Below are 24,891 nucleotides of genomic sequence, written 5' to 3'. Positions count from 1 at the left end.
CTGATGAGAATGTCCTTCTTTTTTGGGAAAATTGGATCGTAAACCAAAGAATCGGACAGACTTAATATTATTGCTGCTGGGGAATCAACACTGTTTTTGGGATTCATCCTCTGGGGATCATAAATGCTTAGATATTTCAGTCTTTCATCCATTGAGCTATGATGCTAACAGGGCTAAAAAAGCATTCATTGGAACTCCTCATCTTTACTTATAGTGGACATTTCCAAGATTACGCCTAAATCTTTTCACATTTTACACCTAAACCTGTCTGTCTGGTCTGTCCTATATATCTGAGGGATTCATACAGCCGTCTCACATTTTCACAATACAAAAACTCTCGTACGTGGTGCGTGCTAATCAATACTCTTAAGGAGTCTGTCAGGTGGAGGTAACACCCATTCTAAATATCCGTGTGCAGACGTGTACAGTTGGCTGGCTGGTTTGCATGTTGGGTTATTTATTTGCCAGTCTGCATTAAATCAGGCCTGCAGCGCGGCCACCATCCAAATGGAGAGGCTGCTGAAGACACAGGTGTCCCGCGCTGTCTTGACTGAACAAGAAGTGACCGCAGTCTTATGCTTCGCTGCTCAACCTCTCCCGGAGCAATATCCAACAGATTGCACACTTGGCATGCACACACTTACAGCAAGTACACACATTCCTTACAGCACGCATGCACACTAAATCTGAGGCATGGAGAGTGAACACCAGGGACAGAGGAAAGGCCTCTGGCGGTCTGAGTTCACGGTGGGATCGCATGAGATCTACAACTCTGTTCCAATGTGGGTTGCAGCTAAAATATGTAAGACCTTTAAAATAATGTAACGTATGCTCAGAGCTGCAATTATGGTTGTCAGAACATGTGGAAACTGCAAAAAATAAAGCAATAACAACATTTTACATATGAAAAAAGTCACCATGTTACCGAAGAGTCCGGGGCTTTAGTTAGCACAACACATTCATCTCACCCAGAGCGAGACGTGGGATTATTGCAGGCTGTTTCCTGCCTTTTTATCTAGCAACATCTGCCATCGGGCTTAGCTGTAGTTTGTGGTTATTGCTGATGTGCTTAGCATGCTAACAAAACTATGGTTGTTAAAATGCTAATCTTTGTACCTATTCTACATTCATTGGCTTTCACATGAACCTTTTCCAACGAGTAGGACAGGACAAAAGGAGCAGGTTCGGTGTTCAGATCTGCTCCGAAAATGCATCACAAAAAGCAATTTATCAGCAAATTCTTTCAAAAGTTGCATCCAGTCGCCGCATTAACCAGCACTCTAACACTCCCCGTCCCCTTGTCTGGAAGTCAATGGCGTTTTGAACGTGTTTTAGGCTTTTTATCCAGTGACATCTGCTACCAACAGAGCGCTATGACAGTCGCTAGGACTTTTTCTCAAAATCTCAGCTCAGGTTAGTGCTGCTGCTCCTGTGTTCAGTAACCAGGTGGCCTATATGCAAGTCGACTACAAGGAATAAAGAACGGCCACTGTAGATAAACAGAATGTTTAACATGACATGAACATGTTCAGTGAGTCGTGTCTGCAGATGGTTTCTCGTCTGTGCAGAGCCACGCCATCCAGGACTCGGCCATAATGTCCGTGCAGCATGTATTAGCGTATTTGCATTGTTCATCTGAGGTAAACAGCAGATGGAGGAACCACATGTCCACGACATACTGCACTGGGTGTATGGCTTTCCTAAAAGAACATATAGAAGAATAATTATTAATAGGGAAGCGTTATTAATATACTGGGCGAATAAAGTCCAACTCAGCCTTCTGTAAATGAAGTCTTTGCCACCATAGTCTTCCATGTTCTGCATTATGAGCGCTTATAATGTGAATTTAAGCTCTAAGCTCTTAAATGTATTGTACACTCACTTCCATGCATCACTTGTTTCCACTTCTGCCTGCAGACAAACCTCATCTGCACTGTTTAATATAAACTAACTGTTGGAATCCCTTTAAGGCTCCTGCACGCAGATACATGCACACAGCTTCTTGTACACAAAGCTGAGTAAACATGAATCACCTCAGAGTGTTTCAGAATGTTTCCTGAGGTGTCAATCTTCTTCTGTAGTCTAGAGGATGATGCCTGCTGACTGTATTTTGGAGCTTCCTTTCACGGCAGCACTTTAAGTGTCCTCTGAGCTTCTTAGTGAAGGCGATGGATGTGAGTTGCTGCTCTGAGACTGAGGTGGGCCATTATCCCCGGTAAAAGGCTGTGATTTAGCAAAAACCCCACCTTGCAGAAGGCAGAGTGAAGGCAGGTGCCCGGAGACACATTACAGCGCAGAGGGTAATGAATTATTTGAAAAAGGAGCCTCTAAAAGGGAGTTAAACAATGGCTATAGAAAGAAAGTTATTTCCAGCCACAGGAAGGTGTGATGGATCAGACACTGTTGTACCTCCTAGATTAGACTGGAGCTGCAGGAGATCCTCACACCATGGGGGATGTGTTTCTCATTTCCCTTGTGTAATGTCGTATTAATATTCCACATTCATTTCATTCTCAAAAGAGTAGAAGAGGATGAACGATTACAGAAGCAGGTTCGGAACAAAGGGTGTTCGAATCTGTCATAAAATGCATCAGAAAAGGCAATTTATCTGCAAATTCTTCCAAACGTTGCATCCAGAAACCACAGGTTTGTGCAACAGTGGTGCAGGAATGAGTCCTCAAAACCAAAAATGAGCCAGCATTTTAGCACTTCCTGTACGCTGGTCTGGAAGTCGATGGTGCTATAAAGGAACTACAGCACGTAGTTCCTTTATAGCCCAACATTAGCCTCCTTTAGCTTAGCGGTGGAGACGTGAAGTCATGTGACCGTGCTGTAGTTCCTTTATAGCCCAACATTAGCCTCCTTTAGCTTAGCGGTGGAGACGTGAAGTCATGTGACCGTGCTGTAGTTCCTCTATAGCCCAACATTAGCCTCCTTTAGCTTAGCTGTGGAGACGTGAAGTCATGTGACCGTGCTGTAGTTCCTCTATAGCCCAACATTAGCCTCCTTTAGCTTAGCGGTGGTGACGTGAAGTCATGTGACCGTGCTGTCGTTCCTTTATAGCCCAACATTAGCCTCCTTTAGCTTAGCGGTGGAGACCTGAAGTCATGTGACCGTGCTGTAGTTCCTCTATAGCCCAACATTAGCCTCCTTTAGCTTAGCGGTGGAGACCTGAAGTCATGTGACCGTGCTGTAGTTCCTTTATAGCCCAACATTAGCCTCCTTTAGCTTAGCGGTGGTGACGTGAAGTCATGTGACCGTGCTGTCGTTCCTTTATAGCCCAACATTAGCCTCCTTTAGCTTAGCGGTGGAGACCTGAAGTCATGTGACCGTGCTGTAGTTCCTCTATAGCCCAATATTAGCTTTTTACTGTGCTTTTTATATGTGGAGATTATCCTGCTGAACTAAGCGTGTTCGTATCAGAAACATTTGTTTGACACACAGATTATTTTCTGCGATAATCAAAAAGCACATGGAGAAATCCCATTGGACCAGATGGTGCCTTCAGGGACCAACACAGAAATGCGTCATCACAGCACCACTGATTTAGCCACTTTAGACATATTGCTCATTGTTGCATCCCCGCTTGCAGCAAGATATTTCAAAACATTTGGACTCCTCGGTGCATGTCCTGCAGGCTGTAATGTTGGCCACCAAAGTATCCGAAAATAATCTGTTTTGCGCAATACCCATGACCCAGGACATGAAGTCATGTGACTGAGAGACAAATGCACTCTGCTCTTGAAGCCCAACTGCAGGATGAAGTCTTTAAATGTCTGAGGTTTGAGGGAAACATCAACAGCATTGCTTTAGATACTTGCTGAGTTCTTTATAATCAGAGCATTTTTATTCATTTGCTTCATTCAAAGTGCTGAGCGTGCCCCACAGCTGTGCGTTGTGCTGAGTAAAGTGATCAGAATACCCCCCCCCCCCGTCCCTCAGCGAGGCGCACACAGTGAGAACCTGCTGTTCTGTTACTCACTGAGGAGCTCGGGTGAGGATCGTTTCACCTCGTGGAAAGACAGAGAGAAGGTTAGAGTTTTTCAAATGCTTCAATCAACGGGGAAAGTTCTGCATGCATGAATCTGTCTTCTCTTTGAGGTGTCAGATCCTCAAACCCTCACAGCTGCACTGATTTGTGGGAAATTGCTTGGTTTAAATTTAGACTTGTTCTGTGTCTCAATTCAGAAACTAAAGAGGGTTGTTCTTCTTTGTCTGGACACTTCTGGGTAAAGGTATTCCAACTCTTCACAGAAGCAGCACTCTAGGATTTGGAGAGGAAGCTTGTTTTGGTCCGTCTCTTTCACATGGAAACCATCCAGTTTAAAAAAAAGTCAGAGATTTGAAAAGCAAACTGAACTTTTAGGAATAAGTGCTAACTTTGAAGAAATTCTAAAAAGTCGAAATCTGGAAAATAAATGTCAGAAGTTTGAAAAGGAAATCAAAAGGAGAAGAAAAGTGGAGACCAAAAGTGAGAATTTTTAAAGAAGATGATTAAGGCCACATGAAGAAGGAGTTAGAATAATGGGACATTTTTAAAAGTCGACATTCAGAAAAAAGGTTGTATCTGTTAGTGAAGCGTTAACTTTGAGAAATACTCAGAGATAGTATTTGCATCGGCCGTTGGACACTGACTGTTGGTACGTTGAGTGATGTGCTTATATCTCTGTATGTGGATCGCCCTCCTCCCTCTACGGCTGAGCAGTGAAGCTCTCTGTGACAGAAGGAGAGCAAACAGTATGTTGTCAAGGGCTGCTCAACATATGGCGTTATAAATATTTATGATACGCATCGCAAAGAGGGCTCAAAATGAGGCAAATGATCGTCTATTTCACGTGCCAGGCCAATTGGCTGAAGCTCCAGATGTCCCATGTAGATGTCCCGCTATTGGCTGAAGGTTAAAGCTCATGGATCTGAGATATATCCGGCAGGCCTAAGGTGGGATTGTCTGACCAAAACGTAAGAGCAGTGGTAGTTTGGTTTTGAGGCTCAACGTGTTGTGAGCTCAAACACACATTCAGAGGGGTGTGGAAAGCCTCCTTTGCTATCAGTAGCCCTGTGACACACTTCCAGGCAGGCTCCATCCCTGTTGGTCCTACTGCTGTTTGATGTGAAGGTCAGTGTGTGTGTGTGTGTGTGTGTGTGTGTGTGTGTGTGTGTGTGTGTGTGTGTGTGTGTGTGTGTGTGTGTGTGTGTGTGTGTGTGTGTGTGTGTGTGTGTGTGTGTGTGTGTGTGTGTGTGCGTGTGCTTAGCGCTCCGCTGTTTGCTCTGCTTGGCAGAAATAGCCGTCATTGTGCGGCGCTATGGTGGGATCAGGTCCTTTTTTTATCCTCTCTTTGCAGGGACACCCTCACACTGGCTGTCCTCTTTCTCCTGCATGAGCCTCGGGGGGTTAGTGAGTGTTCCCTGACCTCCAGATTTATCCCAGGAATGAAACTGTGCCGTACCAGGCCAGGATCAGGCTGCAGGCGAGAGCTAACACCTGGCTGCAGGATCTGGAAAATATGACTCTATTTTATCCGTTACTGCAAATATGAATTTAGTTGTTTCAATAAGTCTCTTTAGAATACCTTTCATAAGGGACTTCTGTTCAGCGACGTTCTGCTTCATTCACATATTTAGCCTTTACCAAGCACTGTAGTTTGGGTATCCCATTTTATTTTGATTCATTGTGCTATACCTTTTTGAAGCGTGTTCGAGTCCATTCCTGTTTGGGATAACGAGGGGTACTTATTGTAACCCTAGTCCTATAAAAATACTGGACTCTTTGTGTAACACTCTTCACCAATCACACACACACCTTCGCCCACCTAATTAGCATAACATAAATGCAGACGGCCAATCAGGACGAGCCATCCCGACTGATTAGTGTGAAGGTATTTATATTGTATTGATCTGCTTTAGACTCTTCAGTGTGATGGAGAGTAAGGTCGATGTGTTGTGCAGCCCTGACAGCAAGCTGTGTGTGTGTGTGTGTGTGTGTGTGTGTGTGTGTGTGTGTGTGTGTGTGTGTGTGTGTGTGGTGTGTGGGTGTGGGTGTGTGTGTGTGTGTGTGTGGATGCTGTAGTATTTGTGATTCAATGACAGGGGAAAACAACAGAGTTCGGTGCAGGAAGACATCACACTGCTGCTACCGTCTCAATCTCAACACACACACACACACACACACACACACACACACACACACACACGCTGCTACACTCACAGAACGATGAAGACGCACAACACAGCCCTGACAGCAAAGAGAATTGACTGCTTGCAAATCAAAAAGATTATTTTATCATGCCGCACTTGAATGGGAATGAAGCCCCCCCCCCCCCCGACCTTTCTCTCTCTCCTGAAAATGCCTCCATCTCCCCCCGCCTCCATCAACTGCAGAGGAATGCAGAGCAGCGATTTATTCTGCCAATGCACAACTCCAATTATTCCTCACTGACGGGATGATTACACACCAAAAATGAAGCATGCACAACGCAGGTACATGTGGTTCCACATGACTCAGGTACGGTGGCCTGCAGGTGCAAACGCGCCACACATGCAGAAACATCTGCAGCAACTCTTCAACACCTGCAGGGGACAGTAAAGAGAGACGCACACAGCTGGAGACCAGGGGACACTAAAGAGAGACGCACACAGCTGGAGACCAGGGGACACTAAAGACAGATGCACACAGCTGGAGACCAGGGGACACTAAAGACAGTTGCACACAGCTGGAGACCAGGGGACACTAAAGAGAGACGCACACAGCTGGAGACCAGGGGACACTAAAGAGAGACGCACACAGCTGGAGACCAGGGGACAGTAAAGAGAGACGCACACAGCTGGAGACCAGGGGACACTAAAGAGAGACGCACACAGCTGGAGACCAGGGGACAGTAAAGAGAGACGCACACAGCTGGAGGCCAGGGGACACTAAAGAGAGACGCACACAGCTGGAGGCCAGGGGACACTAAAGAGAGACGCACACAGCTGGAGACCAGGGGACAGTAAAGAGAGACGCACACAGCTGGAGACCAGGGGACACTAAAGAGAGACGCACACAGCTGGAGACCAGGGGACAGTAAAGAGAGATGCACACAGCTGGAGACCAGGGGACACTAAAGAGAGACGCACACAGCTGGAGACCAGGGGACACTAAAGAGAGACGCACACAGCTGGAGACCAGGGGACACTAAAGAGAGACGCACACAGCTGGAGACCAGGGGACACTAAAGAGAGACGCACACAGCTGGAGACCAGGGGACACTAAAGAGAGGCGCACACAGCTGGAGACCAGGGGACACTAAAGAGAGACGCACACAGCTGGGACCGGAGCTAGACGCTGCGTGTGTTGAAGATGCTGCAGATGTTTCTCCAGGAGTTCTGATTTGTGTATCTGCGTCCTTTCTGAAGCTGCACTTCCTCCTGAGGGAAATGCCGTTGAAGCGTTGTAGTTCGCATCTGTTGGTCACACACAATTCCACATCACTACTTTCACTCCGCCGCACCACAAATGATCCCAGAACCAATGAAGCGTCTCGCTCTATATTACACTATGATTGTCAATCTAGCAACACACACCTTTCCACCGCTTCATTAATTACATTTCCCTGCAATTAGCTCCTCGTTTATTCAGTTTTAATTAACCATGGAATTATGGAGCCTTCCGTTTCTGAGGTGACGTCTCGTCTCCGGGTGTATTTCTGTCCCCTGAATTTATATCTGCTCATTACCACAGGGAAGATCTGCCATCCAGTCACCACTAGCAGGAGGAAGAGAGAGTGTGTGTGTGTGTGTGTGTGTGTGTGTGTGTGTGTGTGTGTGTGTGTGTGTGTGTGTGTGTGTGTGTGTGTGTGTGTGTGTGTGTGTGTGTGTGTGTGTGTGTGTGTGTGTGTGTGTGTGTGTGTGTGTGTGTGTGTGTGTGTGTGTGTGAAGGACGAGGCCAAGGGCATAACTCCGGAGTGTGTGAGTGTGTGTCAGAATGACTCAGAGTGCAGCACTGTTCTTCTGTTATCACACACTGTGGGAGGAGGAACTGTCTTCTTCTCACACACACACACACACACACACACACACACACACACACACACACACACACACACACACACACACACACACACACACACACACACACACTCAGTGTCGATCTGCAGCAGATTACAGCTCACCACAAATAGCATTTTTCAGCAAAGCGTCCCATTTCCAGATCGCAGCAGGAGGCCCCCCGCTGGTCTCACAGCTCTGCGCCCACACTGACTTTCTTCCATGACGTTTTTCCTCTGAGAGACGTTTTACTCCTCACATGTCATCACATAGTGTGGGTCCTAATGTGCAGGAAGCGCGATATAAACACCCTGTGTTATTATTATTAGCAGCAGGTGTTATCCAGAAGATCTGGCAGATCGTGACGTGTTATATGTTCAAGGCTCAAGGCTTTATTTGTCATATGCACAGCAGATACAGCGTATATGTTGGCAATGAAAATCTTATGTCGCGTGCTCCTCCAACAACTCAACATACATGGTGCAGATAACATAAATAAAATAGTGCAAAAAGAGAGAAGAATATTTACAGTAACAACAATAAAGATTTGAGGATGTGAAATATATACATATGTGGAATACATTGAGAGTATTTAAACACTTTACACTGTTGAATGAGGAGGTATGGACAGATGCATATATTATGTATAACAGATGTGTATGGCAGATATGTATAATATATAGATATGTGTACTATAAACAGATATGTATGGCAGATGTGTATAATATATATATATATGTATGTGTGTACTATAAACAGATGTGAGTAGACATTCACACAGCTCAGGAGTTCAGTAGTCTTATAGCCTGTGGTATAAAACTGTCTCTGAGTCTGGTGGTCTTGGTCCGGATGCTGCGGTACCGTCTGCCAGACGGCAGCAGACAGAACAGATTGTTGCTGGGTGATGGGGGTCCTTTAATATCCTACCGGCCTTCTTCCTACACCGCTGGGTGTAGAGGTCCTCCATGGATGGCAGCTCCGTCCTGGTGATGTGCTGAGCAGTTTTCACCACCCTCTGTAGAGTCTTACGGTTGAGGGCGGTGCAACTGCCATACCAGGCGGTGTTATATCTGCCAATATTCAGTCAGTCCTTAAACGCAGGGACCAAGAACAGACGAGCACTAGAAGCTCAAGTACAAGACCTGAGTACTTCTACTTTTACTCAAGTACCAGATCTGAGTACAGTGTGATAGTGGAACATTAACAGGTGTTTATCTCAAGATCAGACCTCCTCCTCCTCCTCTTCCTCCTCCTCCTCCTCCTCCTCCTCCTCCTCCTCCTCCTCCTCCTCTTCTTCCTCCTCCTCCTCCTCGTCCTCCCCCTCTTCCTCCTCCTCCTCTGTTTTTGTGTGATCTATTGGCTGTTTGGTCTTTGACTCGACACAGTAACTGTACGGTCAGCAGTCGTATCGTCCTCTCCCAAAGTGTTTCCCTTCCTCTGCCCTCAGAGCGCTCACAGAGCTGGATGTCTGCTTCCTGCCGCCCACGCTGACATCAGCCTCCTCTCGGGAGAAGCCTTTTGAGTCTGAGCCAAGCGCTTCTCCTCCAACTCGAACGCCGGAGTTCAACTCTCTGAAAAGGAGGTTCAAGAGGAGAAGTCTCCCACCTGTTTCAACTCCTGCTTCACATCCAACTCGTTAAAGCATTAATTAGCTCAATCGCTCGCCTCATTAGTGTAATTGGCACGTGAAACACAATGTGGTCATGGACACGGTTGGGTTATGAAGCTGATGTTTATGGGGGTCAAGGTGCAGAGTCACATGACCCTACTTTGGTATACTGAGTACCTAATGGCGTGGGAAGCAGTGGTTGTTGTCTCATGGAGGATGGTGAGTTTAAAATCCTCCTCCTGTGCTAATGCTCCCAGAGTAAACACACATTTTGAACAGCTGAAATAAAATATGGAGTCTCGTCACACACAGTCAGGCTTTGATGCAGTGAATCAAAGCATCAACCGCCCCGCTGGGTTTTTCCAATCTCTTAGTTTCAGCGGACCGTTATTAGCGTCATATCTCAGTCACTTCATGGATTTCATTCTGAGGCTGGTCAGTGGCTGGGCTATCTCTGTGAACAGAACCAGAGCAGCGGCTTTGTTGTGTTGATGCTGTAATGTGGAAAATACCACGGTCAAATGGACGGTTTTGGATCGATCCTGGACTTTGTTTTAAAGGAAAGGTGTAGTTAACAGTGAGGGAATGCTTCGACAGTTTTAAATTGGTTGTTGAGGTTTCTTGATGAAACTTATAGCCAGGATTGTGAGATGATTGCAGCTGTTTTGTAATTCAGTTCACTTCTGTTCATCTCGTCTTCCTCTGTGGTAATGAAAAAGTTCTCTGTGTGAAGATGAATGCAGATGCTGGCTTATTGAATGTGATTGAAGGGTCCTTGGGGTAATCAGGACATGCAAAAATATATATGGGTTTGTTTGTCGAGGCTTTTATAAGAAAAGCTGTAGAATAAAATCAGTGGCAGCTGTTGAGCCCCGACTCACACTCAGCTTCGTTAACGAGCGGCAGCGCCAAGACGCTCAAATCAGAGGATTGCATTTCTAATTGGTTTGGTTTCTGTCCAGAATCAGTTTCTCCAAGAGATACACATGCTGCTGAATAACAACACAATCAGTCAACACAATCAGTCAACACAATCAGTCAACACAATCAGTCAACATTTTAGAATAATGTTCAGCTGTATATCAGTATGTAGAGTCTCTACTTTAAAGAGTCCTCTCCTGCTGATGTTCAGGTGTATATCAGTATGTAGAGTCTCTACTTTAAAGAGTCCTCTCCTGCTGATGTTCAGGTGTATATCAGTATGTAGAGTCTCTACTTTAAAGAGTCCTCTCCTGCTGATGTTCAGGTGTATATCAGTATGTAGAGTCTCTACTTTAAAGAGTCCTCTCCTGCTGATGTTCAGGTGTATATCAGTATGTAGAATCTCTACTTTAAAGAGTCCTCTCCTGCTGATGTTCAGGTGTATATCAGTATGTAGAGTCTCTACTTTAAAGAGTCCTCTCCTGCTGATGTTCAGGTGTATATCAGTATGTAGTGTCTCTACTTTAAAGAGTCCTCTCCTGCTGATGTTCAGGTGTATATCAGTATGTAGAGTCTCTACTTTAAAGAGTCCTCTCCTGCTGATGTTCAGGTGTATATCAGTATGTAGTGTCTCTACTTTAAAGAGTCCTCTCCTGCTGATGTTCAGGTGTATATCAGTATGTAGCGTCTCTACTTTAAAGAGTCCTCTCCTGCTGATGTTCAGGTGTATATCAGGAAAGAGTGGCTCTACTTTAAAGAGTCCTCTCCTGCTGATGTCCAGGTTTATATCAGTATGTACAGTCTCTACTTTAAAGAGTCCTCTCCTGCTGATGTTCAGGTGTATATCGGTATGTAGTGTCTCTACTTTAAAGAGTCCTCTCCTGCTGATGTTCAGGTGTATATCAGTATGTAGTGTCTCTACTTTAAAGAGTCCTCTCCTGCTGATGTTCAGGTGTATATCAGTATGTAGAGTCTCTACTTTAAAGAGTCCTCTCCTGCTGATGTTCAGGTGTATATCAGTATGTAGTGTCTCTACTTTAAAGAGTCCTCTCCTGCTGATGTTCAGGTGTATATCAGTATGTAGAGTCTCTACTTTAAAGAGTCCTCTCCTCTTGAGGGAATACATGGATTTTAGACTTTGTGGGCCATTTACATCCACCAAAACCTATAGAACTCACTAAAGGGAAGGCAAAAACAACAGAGTTAATCAGCAAGCATGATGCAAAGTCTCACTGTAACTCTAAGCGTTCGAGTAATGTGTGATGGGCTCAGTATCTCATTTGTCTGAAGCTGAAACTGCTCTACCAAAGAAACACTGCTCACACATTTATCCACTATTCCCTGACTGTATCTGCGATAACACACCAGACGGAGTGTCAGACATCCGAGCGAGGTCAGGCGTTCACCTCTCGTCCTGCTCACTGCTCTGCAAAAACTGCAGCATCCATCTCTCGGTGCATGGAGACTGTCCCAGTTCCCTCCATATCCTCCTTCATTACTGAGTTTGATGGGTTTTGCTGCAGCGTGCACATATGGAGGCTCAGGGAGCGGTCCGCCATCACCCCTTAAAACAGAGATGACTCCATTTGCATCCCGCCAGGATCCAAAGTCTTTGCATCCCCTCCGCTCATCTGAGTAAAAGTGCTTGTGATTATTGATGTGTTTAATGTGCAGCTGTTTTGCTACAGCAGTATGATGTGCTTCTCTGTAATGGAAGTATTCCAGTCTTTAACTTGTGGGAATATTTAGTTTTATAGATATTTAGCATTTACAGTTTTGTGAACTTCTACGCTGCATGTTTGATTATTTAATTGACTTGTTTTTCGGGTGACTTTACAAAACAAAATGAACGATTTTTCCAGTAAAACATTAAAGTGCTGCCAGGAAACAATCTCTCTGTGGGTCAGAAAGGGTTTACTGAGTCCAGAGATATGGAGATGGGGTCAGGTGTCTGGTCAGACGGCAGAGACAGCTTACGGAGAATAAATAGGGGATGGATGTCCGGTGGGTCTGCGGGGGACGAGTGGCAGGCAGCAGGCTGACACTGAGACTGAGATTTCTGATCCTTTCTTTACTCTCCTTTTTTCTGGAGAGGAAGTAAAGGAACCGGAGCTCTGGATCTATTTGTTGTTGGAGGTGTAATATATGACTCAGCAGCTTTAAGACGTGAAGACACGATTATTTTCAGCTTCTCTCTGATGCAGGAGTTACACCTGAAAGTGGGCGGGGCTTAATTTGGGACGTTAGCGCCTCATGCTACTTTTTACTGGAAAAAATCCAGATTATATTGTTCATGTTGAAGACTTTCTGTCTTACCTTTTTATGTTTACCTTCCTGTATCTAACACTGTTACTCTACTAAACTCTTCATCTAGAAAGCAACGAAAGCTGTCAGTAAAAGTAACATACTTTACTCCCCATTGAAATGCATTTGTGTAGAAGTATCATAAAACAGAAGCACTCGAGTGAAGTCCCGTAACATTGTATTACCCTCCATCCCTTTGTTTACTACACAACACCTCCTGTACCCATAGATGAATGCATGTTTCATTCATAAGACGTTTCTGTGTTTTCTCTCAGGGCAGCGACAAAGGCGACGTGGACAAGAATAAGTGCTGCACGCTGTGTAACATGTCCTTCACCTCCGCAGTGGTGGCACAGTCGCACTACCAGGGTAAAATCCACGCCAAGAGGCTAAAACTGCTGCTGGGGGAGCAGCCGGTCATCACAGCCAAAGGTGAGGCCCCTGTGACTGATGCATTGTGGGTATGAATGATAGAGGAGCTACAGGGGATTTTAATATTCAGAAGAAAGCAATGAGCCACAGAATGTGATGATGTTTGGAGGTGTTGTTGTGTGGAGTGGAGTAGAACCTCATGGCTGATTTTAAATAATGATGTTGAGTGTGTGTTCTGCACATATCTCTGAGCTGCAGCGCTAACGCACAGCATTGTAAGTGTATCTATCAGTGATTCAGTGCTCTGAAACATCAGATACACTCAGAGGTCACGCTCGGGTCAGGGTATGGTGCAGAATCAGGAGCACTTCTAGTTATTATAGGAAGCATCTCCCTGGTTCAACGGGATTTCTCCATGTGATTATGTATAAAGTAGAAAAATAATCTCTGTTTATGAAATGTACACGTTAAATTCAGCAGGATAATCTCCCACATCCCCAACGCTAAGCTAAAGGAGGCTAATGTTGGGCTATAAAGGAACTACAGCACGGTCACATGACTTCACGTCCCCAGCGCTAAGCTAAAGGAGGCTAATGTTGGGCTATAAAGGAACTACAGCACGGTCACATGACTTCACGTCCCCAGCGCTAAGCTAAAGGAGGCTAATGTTGGGCTATAAAGGAACTACAGCACGGTCACATGACTTCACGTCACCACCGCTAAGCTAAAGGAGGCTAATGTTGGGCTATAAAGGAACTACAGCACGGTCACATGACTTCACCTCACCACCGCTAAGCTAAAGGAGGCTAATGTTGGGCTATAGAGGAACTACAGCACGGTCACATGACTTCACGTCACCACCGCTAAGCTAAAGGAGGCTAATGTTGGGCTATAGAGGAACTACAGCACGGTCACATGACTTCACGTCACCACCGCAAAGCTAAAGGTGGCTAATGTTGGGCTATAAAGGAACTACAGCACGGTCACATGACTTCACGTCACCAGCGCTAAGCTAAAGAAGGCTAATGTTGGGCTATAAAGGAACTACAGCACGGTCACATGACTTCACGTCACCAGCGCTAAGCTAAAGGAGGCTAATGTTGGGCTATAAAGGAACTACAGCACGGTCACATGACTTCACGTCACCAGCGCTAAGCTAAAGGAAGCTAATGTTGGGCTATAAAGGAACTACAGCGCGGTCACATGACTTCACGTCACCAGCGCTAAGCTAAAGGAGGCTAATGTTGGGCTATAAAGGAACTACAGCACGGTCACATGACTTCACGTCACCAGCGCTAAGCTAAAGGAGGCTAATGTTGGGCTATAAAGGAACTACAGACTGGAAGCCGTAGAAAGGAGCTAAACTAGTTCCATCTAAAGTTGTCCTTTCAGCATAACCATTTATTGTTGCCTCGGACAGAGTTCAATGGGATTTATTTCTCCCTGTACTCCAATCTCAAAATATATCCAACTCATCGACTACAAAGACTGTGCTTGTTAAAACCGATATAAATGTTTATGACAGGGCACCAGCTGAATCTATGGGAGCAATAAAAGAGTGTTCATTGAGATAAATCACCAGGCTTCTTTTGGTGCAGCTCGGCCTGTTTAAAGAGGGAAAGGAAAAACACAGAGTGCATCCGACACTGGGATTTTGTAGTAAATGCTTAGTGACCATGGTCTGACATTCACACATCACTTGCATTGAGATTATAATTTGGGATGGTCAGCTGCCAACCCACCGTCTGTCTCCGATCCGTTTCCACTCCTCTGCCTCCTCCATTAGTTCAGACTCACCTTGAGGTGTCAGCGCTGTTCTCTCTCCTCCACACAAACCCAGACAGTGAGGCACACATCCAGAACTGTTGGCTTGACAATTTTAATGGGAGTCTATAACTATTTTGGCAATGGCATAAGAAGTCGTGCTCAAAATGTCTTTGATCTTCAGCAATGAAGTTCATAGGAGGAATTCTCAAGACTCCCCAAAATGAAAAAGGACATATTCTGCTTATATCCAAGTTCATATCAGTATGTAGAGTCTCTACTTTAAAGAGTCCTCTCCTGCTGATGTTCAGGTGTATATCAGTATGTAGAGTCTCTACTTTAAAGAGTCCTCTCCTGCTGATGTTCAGGTGTATATCAGTATGTAGAGTCTCTACTTTAAAGAGTCCTCTCCTGCTGATGTTCAGGTGTATATCAGTATGTAGTGTCTCTACTTTAAAGAGTCCTCTCCTGATGATGTTCAGGTGTATATCAGTATGTAGAGTCTCTACTTTAAAGAGTCCTCTCCTGCTGATGTTCAGGTGTATATCAGTATGTAGAGTCTCTACTTTAAAGAGTCCTCTCCTGCTGATGTTCAGGTGTATATCAGTATGTAGTGTCTCTACTTTAAAGAGTCCTCTCCTGCTGATGTTCAGGTGTATATCAGTATGTAGTGTCTCTACTTTAAAGAGTCCTCTCCTGCTGATGTTCAGGTGTATATCAGTATGTAGTGTCTCTACTTTAAAGAGTCCTCTCCTGCTGATGTTCAGGTGTATATCAGTATGTAGTGTCTCTACTTTAAAGAGTCCTCTCCTGCTGATGTTCAGGTGTATATCAGTATGTAGTGTCTCTACTTTAAAGAGTCCTCTCCTGCTGATGTTCAGGTGTATATCAGTATGTAGTGTCTCTACTTTAAAGAGTCCTCTCCTGCTGATGTTCAGGTGTATATCAGTATGTAGAGTCTCTACTTTAAAGAGTCCTCTCCTGCTGATGTTCAGGTGTATATCAGTATGTAGAGTCTCTACTTTAAAGAGTCCTCTCCTGCTGATGTTCAGGTGTATATCAGTATGTAGTGTCTCTACTTTAAAGAGTCCTCTCCTGCTGATGTTCAGGTGTATATCAGTATGTAGAGTCTCTACTTTAAAGAGTCCTCTCCTGCTGATGTTCAGGTGTATATCAGTATGTAGTGTCTCTACTTTAAAGAGTCCTCTCCTGCTGATGTTCAGGTGTATATCAGTATGTAGTGTCTCTACTTTAAAGAGTCCTCTCCTGCTGATGTTCAGGTGTATATCAGTATGTAGAGTCTCTACTTTAAAGAGTCCTCTCCTGCTGATGTTCAGGTGTATATCAGTATGTAGTGTCTCTACTTTAAAGAGTCCTCTCCTGCTGATGTTCAGGTGTATATCAGTATGTAGCGTCTCTACTTTAAAGAGTCCTCTCCTGCTGATGTTCAGGTGTATATCAGTATGTAGAGTCTCTACTTTAAAGAGTCCTCTCCTGCTGATGTTCAGGTGTATGTCAGTATGTAGAGTCTCTACTTTAAAGAGTCCTCTCCTGCTGATGTTCAGGTGTATATCAGTATGTAGTGCCTCTACTTTAAAGAGTCCTCTCCTGCTGATGTTCAGGTGTATATCAGTATGTAGTGTCTCTACTTTAAAGAGTCCTCTCCTGCTGATGTTCAGGTGTATATCAGTATGTAGAGTCTCTACTTTAAAGAGTCCTCTCCTGCTGATGTTCAGGTGTATATCAGTATGTAGAGTCTCTACTTTAAAGAGTCCTCTCCTGCTGATGTTCAGGTGTATATCAGTATGTAGTGTCTCTACTTTAAAGAGTCCTCTCCTGCTGATGTTCAGGTGTATATCAGTATGTAGCAGTCTCTACTTTAAAGAGTCCTCTCCTGCTGATGTTCAGGTGTATATCAGTATGTAGAGTCTCTACTTTAAAGAGTCCTCTCCTGCTGATGTTCAGGTGTATATCAGTATGTAGTGTCTCTACTTTAAAGAGTCCTCTCCTGCTGATGTTCAGGTGTATATCAGTATGTAGTGTCTCTACTTTAAAGAGTCCTCTCCTGCTGATGTTCAGGTGTATATCAGTATGTAGCATCTCTACTTTAAAGAGTCCTCTCCTGCTGATGTTCAGGTGTATATCAGTATGTAGAGTCTCTACTTTAAAGAGTCCTCTCCTGCTGATGTTCAGGTGTATATCAGTATGTAGAGTCTCTACTTTAAAGAGTCCTCTCCTGCTGATGTTCAGGTGTGTAAAGAAACTCCCTCTGGAGGGAACACAGGGATTTTAGCCTTTGCTGACCATTTACATGCACTAAAAGCTATATAACACAGTACAGGAAAAGGGAAAACCCCCCAAAATAAATATAGGGCCTCTTTAAGTGGAAAGGCTCCTAATAGTGAGGAAATACCGATATGGGAGGCATTAAAAATGGTTAATAATGGAAGAAACATCGCTATAAAAATGCTCTGCTCTTTCAGTCAACAGAAAAACTCCAACAAATTAAAGTAAAGTATTTCTGAGCACAAACACAGTGGTGGTGCGCCAACACACCACAGTAAACAAACACCAATCACTGTGGACTCAGGTGTCCCCGAACAGCGTGTTCATCGTTCACTGTTTCCCCTCCGCTCATTATTCTCACAAAACTGCCAATTTGTGAGTCGATTCAGGTGAGCAGCTGCCGGAGGATTACAGCAGCAGCAGACTTCAATCACACCGAGATTAACAGCAGTTTGTGATCATATCTGAATTACACACACACACACACACACACACACACACACACACACACACACACACACACACACACACACACACACACACACACACACACACACACACACAGGAAACAACAGCTTGTTTGGCATCATGACCTGCAACGTTTTCCAACAAAAGTCTATCCATGCCAAAACCTCTGAGAGAACTCTCCTCAGCATGCTCACAATGAAACTTCCCTTTGAGTCAAGTGTGAAAAGAAGTCACCTGAAACTGAGTGTGACACACCTGCTGTACAACACTCGTTATACTCAACCAGGTTCCAATTTTGAAACGTTGGGATTTTATTCTTTGCAGACCATTTACATGCACTAAAACCTACTAGTGAGGGGAGACCCCAGAAAGCATAACAGAGCCCATTCTCTCTGAAACCAGATCCCAGTCGGCTCTGATTGGTTAGCTGGCCGGCTCTGTTGTGATTGGTCAACCTGCTTAGAGATGTCCCGCCCCTTAGCTTATCAATGTACAATGTGTTGGAGCGCTAGCCAATAGGAGCAATAGTGTTCCAAAGTGATGTCACTATGCTCGGGAAGTAAGCAAAGGAGTACAATGGAGGCGTTTCAGGCGGGGGGGGGGGGGGGGGGGTAATATACTTGATTTTGGGGGGTTTTCCCTTTCCTGTAGTGTGTTCTATAGGTTTTAGTGCATGTAAATGGTCTCAAAGGCACAAATCCCCGTTTTTCTGTTACAGCTGAATCATAATCAATGTTTAAGAGCTTCAACTGTTGAGCCTTTTACTCTTTGTCACATTGACAAAGGTCAGGACGTAAAATGCTTCAGCTTCTTCTTCCTGTGCTGCGTTTAATGCCCATCATCCACCCGTGTGCTTCCTCTCTCTTATTGCTATGCATCGATCCCTCTCTGCTCTGGATGAAGTATGAATCTCCTCAGGCAGTGATCGGAACAGCCGGACGCCGACTGAAGTCTGTATTCATTCTGAAAACAATACCCTTTAAACTCATGGTTAAGGAGTGTGGGTTTTAAAGCAGAACTCTCTTTGTTGCTTTTTCACGGGTTCAGAGATTGAGCTGCAAGGAGCTGTATGTCTTTTGTTTTCTGGGATAAAGTTTCTCTACTTTATTGAGTTTTAGGTTATTATTTTCAGCTTCCAAGCTCTAAATAGCTTCTATACCCTGCCAAAAAGTTCATAAACCTCACCTGAATTGAATAAAAGTGTATGAAAAGGTAATATGCAAATAATAAAACACAAAGGCTTTATTGCTACAGCAGAGTTTTTGGGAAATGGAAATCCAGAGTCCGAGGCTCCTTTACCAATGCATCATAGATAAGAAAATAAGGCTTAATGATGCATGCATAAGGACAGAATGCACATTTAAACACTAAACAGTCAAATAAATACTGCATTTTCTAACATATATAACATTCAAAGGATTACAGTCGTAATATTTGGGCAAATCAGCTGATTTCAAGTTTTCTAACCACTTCAAGTTTGACAATTTCATTTCTAAAATCACCAAAAGGAGGATTTATTTGGCGCTTCTCGTGGCTCCTTCTATGAAAAGGAAAAGCCTGAAACATTTGGAACATCAGGGACACTAAACCTCTTCATTATTATTCATAGTTTGATGAAATACAAATATCACACACACATTTTCCCCTCAAGCAGAGACACTTTTTATTATCCTCTGTCCCAAAGACTCCGAAAGGGAAAGAAGCGGTGTTTTTGTTCTTATCCAAACGATCCAGGTGAAGTAGAGGAACTGTTGCTGGACCCTCAGTCTGTTAAAGGCACCCAGATCTGTCACAAATAGAAAATGTCAGGCAGATAAACCCGGGGCAGCGGCAGGCTGGGGATATTGATTCCTACATAAGTAACGTCAGCAGACCGGCGCTCTGTTGATCCGCTCGTCCCTCGGGACCCTCTGTTGTTCCAGCCTGCTGTCAGCCGGCATTCAGCCGCTCAAGCTTGCAAAGCGTTTTATACCCCGAACACCAAACCTCCATGCAGGTGCTTCTGCTGGAAAGGCTGATTAACACTGATGAGAATTCACAGCTTCTCTGTTTCCATTAACTCTACCTTCGAACAGATGGCGAACGTCCCTCCCTTGGGTCCATAACCATAACTCTAAACCCATGTCAAAGATTTCTAAAAAGCACCGTCATCAGTCTGCAATCACAGCGCTGAGAAGCCCTTCGTCAGCTCTTGTTGAATTTTCAATTAACTTTCTGAACATGCAACAATTTTATTCAGACGCTGAATAGGAAATATCCTGCTGATGTTCAGGTTCACACCAGTTTGTAGTGTCTCTACCGTCTGAAACCAGAGCCAGCCCAGCTTTCTGGCTCTGTTGTGATTGGCCCACCCCTTAGAGATGTCCCCTCCTCCTTAGCCCTATCACGTATAATGTGTTGGAGCGCTAGCCAGTAGAAGCAAGAGTGTTACATAGTGGTGTCACTATGTTCCGGGAGTAAACAAGGAGTCCAAAGGGGGCGTTTCACAGGGATTTTAGACCGTGCACTTCCACTTTTACAACACACCACAGGAGAGGGAAGCTAAACCTAAAAAGCTGAATTGGAACATTTTGAGGGGAAAAGGAAATACCAGGGTGTGATGCACGAAGAGCGCCGGGCGTTCAAGTACATTTGTGTAGTGGCCAACGGCGGCATTACAACTACCCAGTATACGCTTATTTAAACCATTCCATTATTCACCAGCTAAGTCGAGACCAGCAGATGGGAGGCGAGGCCTGCAGTCACTAAAGTAGGAACGAACGGAGCCCAATCCATGGTCCCTGTGAGCGTTAGGAAGCTGTTGTCGAACTGTTGAGTTGAAATGACTGATTCATGGTCGTCTCTGTATCTTTAGCTACGGTGTTACAATCAGATAACCCTACATGCCCGTTAAATCTGGCACAGTTATGCTAATGTGAATGTTTACTCTGACCTATATAGCACATGCTCATCTGCATACGCTGCGAGTCGAAATGAATCCCAGGGTTGCGTTTTGTTGCAGTTCCTGTTTCTATTCTCGAACACTGGGCGGCTGAATGGATGTTAATTCCTCATTATTATTTTTATATAATCACGGCCACATGTATTTGCATCCCCCCCCCCCCACACATGATTTCTCTAAGCCCTGTTTCCTATCCTGGCCTGTTTCCAATTGTCTGGGCCAGTGAGCGCAGTAGCTCCCATGGATGTCACTTCCTTTAACATCTGCAGCTAAATGTGAGGATGTGTTTCCCGCTCGCTTTTACGTGGAAGTCATTTGAAGAAATCTGGAGCTGAAACATTCGCATGGTAACAGGGTCACGGCTCTCTTCCTTCACGTGTAACTAAACGCTATAATCTGATGACTAAACGCTATAATCTGTTCGCAGTGGAACAATGGTTAATGGTATGAGTCATGGTAGCATTTAAAGGCCGCCGGTGCTTTCCCCCTGCCTGCTCACTGCTATTCAAACATGCTAATGGGCAGCCGGAACATTTGGACCATTTAACAGTTTCATAGTTCGTGACTTTTCTCCCTTCCTGTTGCAGCTCAGATATGATATCCCTCATAAAGTAGAAGCAACTGAAAGTGAATTTCAATGACCAGAAGATGTGCTGTTAGACTATCCTTGTGATGAAGGAGTGTAATGATGCTGAGAACAGCAATGGAATAAACGCTTTGTTAGACTAAGGAAAGTCTGACAGAACAACTCAATCATTAGGATCTGCTCTGACTGCATTCCTTAATTTACGGTCTGTAAAAAATGAATTTGAAAGTGACTTTTAAGCCATTAGCAGTGTAGCATTAGGGATGGAAATGCTAATCCATGAGTCAAGAGTAAATGTTTGACAGAAATGAATATTCCCCAAAGGAGGAACTGTAATAACTTTACTGATCCTCTCACTGTTAATTCATCCAGTGCTCCGGGTAAAGACTAAGCACCTGTGAAGTGAACTGCACTTTCATTCATCTTGGTTGCCCTTTGTTTCGTGCTTATTGCAAATTTAGTATGCTAACACTTTGGTCCAGCAGTGGCTCAGTTGGTCCAGCAGGTTTAGTTCATATCCCTTATTCTTTTTTTCACTTTTACCAACTTTCCCAACTGTGTAGGACAGACGGTTCAGTTTCACCTTGTTTCAGGAAGGATTACCTCTCAGGACTGAAGCTGTTTTGTTTGCTTGCTCTCCGTGGCCTGCACAGCTTGCAGATCTCCCTCCTCAGAGACAAACAGAAACATACGAAAATGTTTCCTCAGTCGCTCGATGTGTGTGGGGGGGAGGCAGAAAGCCAGGCTGCAGGATTTTAGGAAGAGACTCACTTTGATCTCCTCTCCTCACACAGGCTGTTCACACTAAATGGCTCTGCTTTGTACTGCTGCTTCGTCTGCATACAAATGGCATATAAGGAGGGGATTTGGCTTTTTGAACACTGCTCTGAACTGGAGCAGGTGGAAGGCATGGCAGAGACGGTGAACGTTGCATCAGTAAGGCAAATGGAGAGTATAATGGGTATTTTTCTCGGCACATTTGATCAATTCAAGCGGTCTTGTCACGTTTTACGCCTTTTTCAAATTCCTCTTCACAGCAAAGACTCACTTCAAGCCTTGCATCTTTTCTTAGGATAGGATTATCATGCAAACACTTGAGAAAAGGTTCACAAATAACTCCTTTTCCACGGAAATCCGTTTCTGTGCTGGTGCCGTTCGCAGCTTGTACAATTTGTGAACCAATTTGGTTTTCCACTGCCCAGTGGTCGAGTCGAGCCACATCATGACGACACTGCAGTGGAAACACGACTTGTTCAAAACTGCCTCCAAAACCGGCCCTGGAACCACTTCGGCTTTGTATAATTTGTCCCTCCTATTTAGGGATGTGTTCGGCTCTGCCCAACGGCAGATTAAATTGATCATGATTTTTTTCTGTTGTGTTTTTGACCTCGATTATGAGCAAACTCTTTCACACAAAAACCCTCAAAAGCACAAAACAAAGTGAATGAAAGAGCTGAGTGAATACAGTTGAATGAGTTTTAAATTAACAGCTGGAAGAGTCATCAGAATATCTACAAAGAGCAGAAGAGCAGTCTCTAAGTGCTCTGATCAGAAACCTCACAGCTCCTGTTTGTTTTCACTCCACGGCAATGAAGCCCAAACAAACGTCGCTCTGTAGTTTTATGAAATGCATTTGCATTCAATTTGCATTGTGAAAGTAAGGGTGTTTATGCGGAGCTGCCTTTGGAAATGTAAGCTTTTCATCTAGCGAGAGTGGTGCGCATCTCCCCGGAGACAAACGCTAAGTGATGTGAACAGGACTTGTTATTACTGCCATGGAAAAATGTCTCTGCTGAAGGGAAGCCGCTGTCTGGATCGGAATCACTTTGCATTCCAAGTGCTGGGAAGAGAGGTTCTGTGCACACGCAGACTACACCCAACTGGCACAGGCTGTATAATAGAGTGGTGCAGGAATGAGTCAGGAACCTGAAATTATTTCTGGATCCCTCGTCTGGAAGTCGAGGGATCAGATTTTGGGGAAAAAAGTCAGTATTTTGATCTTCAGAAAAATATCAGATCTTTTGGAAGAAAAAGTTGAATTTTGAGAAAAAGGTCTAAATTCTGTTTTTCTGAAGGAAGTAAATATGTTGTTATTTAGAGAAAAGTCATCATTTTGAACGTTTCTTTGACACAGATCACTTTCTGCAATAATCCCAAATCACATGGAGAAATCCCGCTGAACCAGGGAGAAGCTGCCTTCAGGGTCGGCACCACTCTGTGGAGGAATTTGTGAGTTTTGGACACAGAGTGCTCAGCGCCAAGAACACGATATAAAACCCCCTGAAGTCCTCCAATCTTTTCTGACATGTTGTCGGAGGAGAGTATTTTTTGGGAGATTCATCAGAGCAGCATGATTCATGCGAGCCTGATGGTCCTGATTTATCATCATCAAGTCAAGGACACAATACACATGCCACATTTCATGATGGCAGCCTTGTAGCTGATTAGTCAGAGCACACACACACACACACACACACACACACACACACACACACACACACACACACACACACACACACACACACACACACACACACACACACACACACACACACACACACACACACACACACACACACACACGCTGCAGGGGTTTATTGGCTTTCTGCTGCCTGACCAGATGTGACGGTGATGGGTACTTCCTGTGAGTTCAGACTGTGAAAAGGAGGACAGTCTGGAATGATGTAGCATGCAGGATGACAATAAAGCATTTCTATTGTTCTATATTTTAAGTGTTAGTTCAGGGACTTTATCCCGTTCATTTTGGATTAAAGCAAAGACACGTTTTGGTGCACTGGTTCATTTTTAGATTTGCTACTTTCTTTGTCTGCACTTTGTTTCGCCTTATTTCACTCAAGTCAGGGCGCCAGATTGAATGGTAATCACAAGTATTACCACCTAAACACACATACAGTATCATCCGTTATTGGCAGTAGAGGAAACGCCCAGGGATCCTCCTCTGGGAACCATTAATGTCTGGGAACCCACATTTCCTTGCTTTAGATTGGGTGGTATTTGATGGAATGGATGTATTGTTTGACCTGCTGCAGAGCGAAATGTGAACCTCATGGGGGCACCAAAGGAACATATGCAATAATGTAAGCGCAGAGTTAAAGAGATTTTACTTTCTAAAACAAAATCAAGGTTTATTAAACGAATTATGGTTGACTTTTAAATCTTTACCAGATCTACCAATCCAGATTTAGACATTATTCTCATTCCCTTTCCAGATTGTTTGTTCCACCTTCGGCCACCAACATCAAAATACCAGTACCTGAAAAGTCAATTACAATTTATCATATACTACTGCAATACTTATGATGGTCTGGACCAAAAATCAACCGAATAAGAGAAACCAGACACGATTCTGTGTATTGAAGTACTTTGGATTCCTTAGTGAGACTATAACACCATCCTATCACGGCCCAGGTAATGCATGATTGGGTAGAACACAGACAAAGCCGGCAGACAGGATTAGTTTAATGATTTATGGATCCCCTTTTAGTGCCGACGTCATGATAACGTCACGGTGTGAGCTGGAGGCAAAACAAAGGAAAGCCTGGAGGCAAACATGGATCCCCTGAGAGAAGAAGGCTCAAGATGGACATCAGAAATATC

At 44.4% G+C, this 24,891-nt stretch overlaps 1 protein-coding gene across 1 annotated transcript in view; it reads left to right on the top strand.

The window, feature by feature from the left end:
- The window catches only part of zmat4a (zinc finger, matrin-type 4a), a 101,761-nt gene that overhangs the window by 42,093 nt on the left and 34,777 nt on the right, over positions 1–24,891 (top strand). Inside the window, exon 4 of the mRNA XM_063896636.1 lies at positions 13,132–13,288. Within this exon, the coding sequence (XP_063752706.1) occupies positions 13,132–13,288 (157 nt within the window). The remainder of the gene's footprint in view (positions 1–13,131; positions 13,289–24,891) is intronic.

This window comes from Eleginops maclovinus, chromosome 12, assembly GCF_036324505.1.
Source record: "Eleginops maclovinus isolate JMC-PN-2008 ecotype Puerto Natales chromosome 12, JC_Emac_rtc_rv5, whole genome shotgun sequence".
In the NCBI taxonomy this organism is placed as follows: Eukaryota; Metazoa; Chordata; class Actinopteri; order Perciformes; family Eleginopidae; genus Eleginops; species Eleginops maclovinus.
This window is presented reverse-complemented; position numbering and strand designations above follow the sequence as displayed.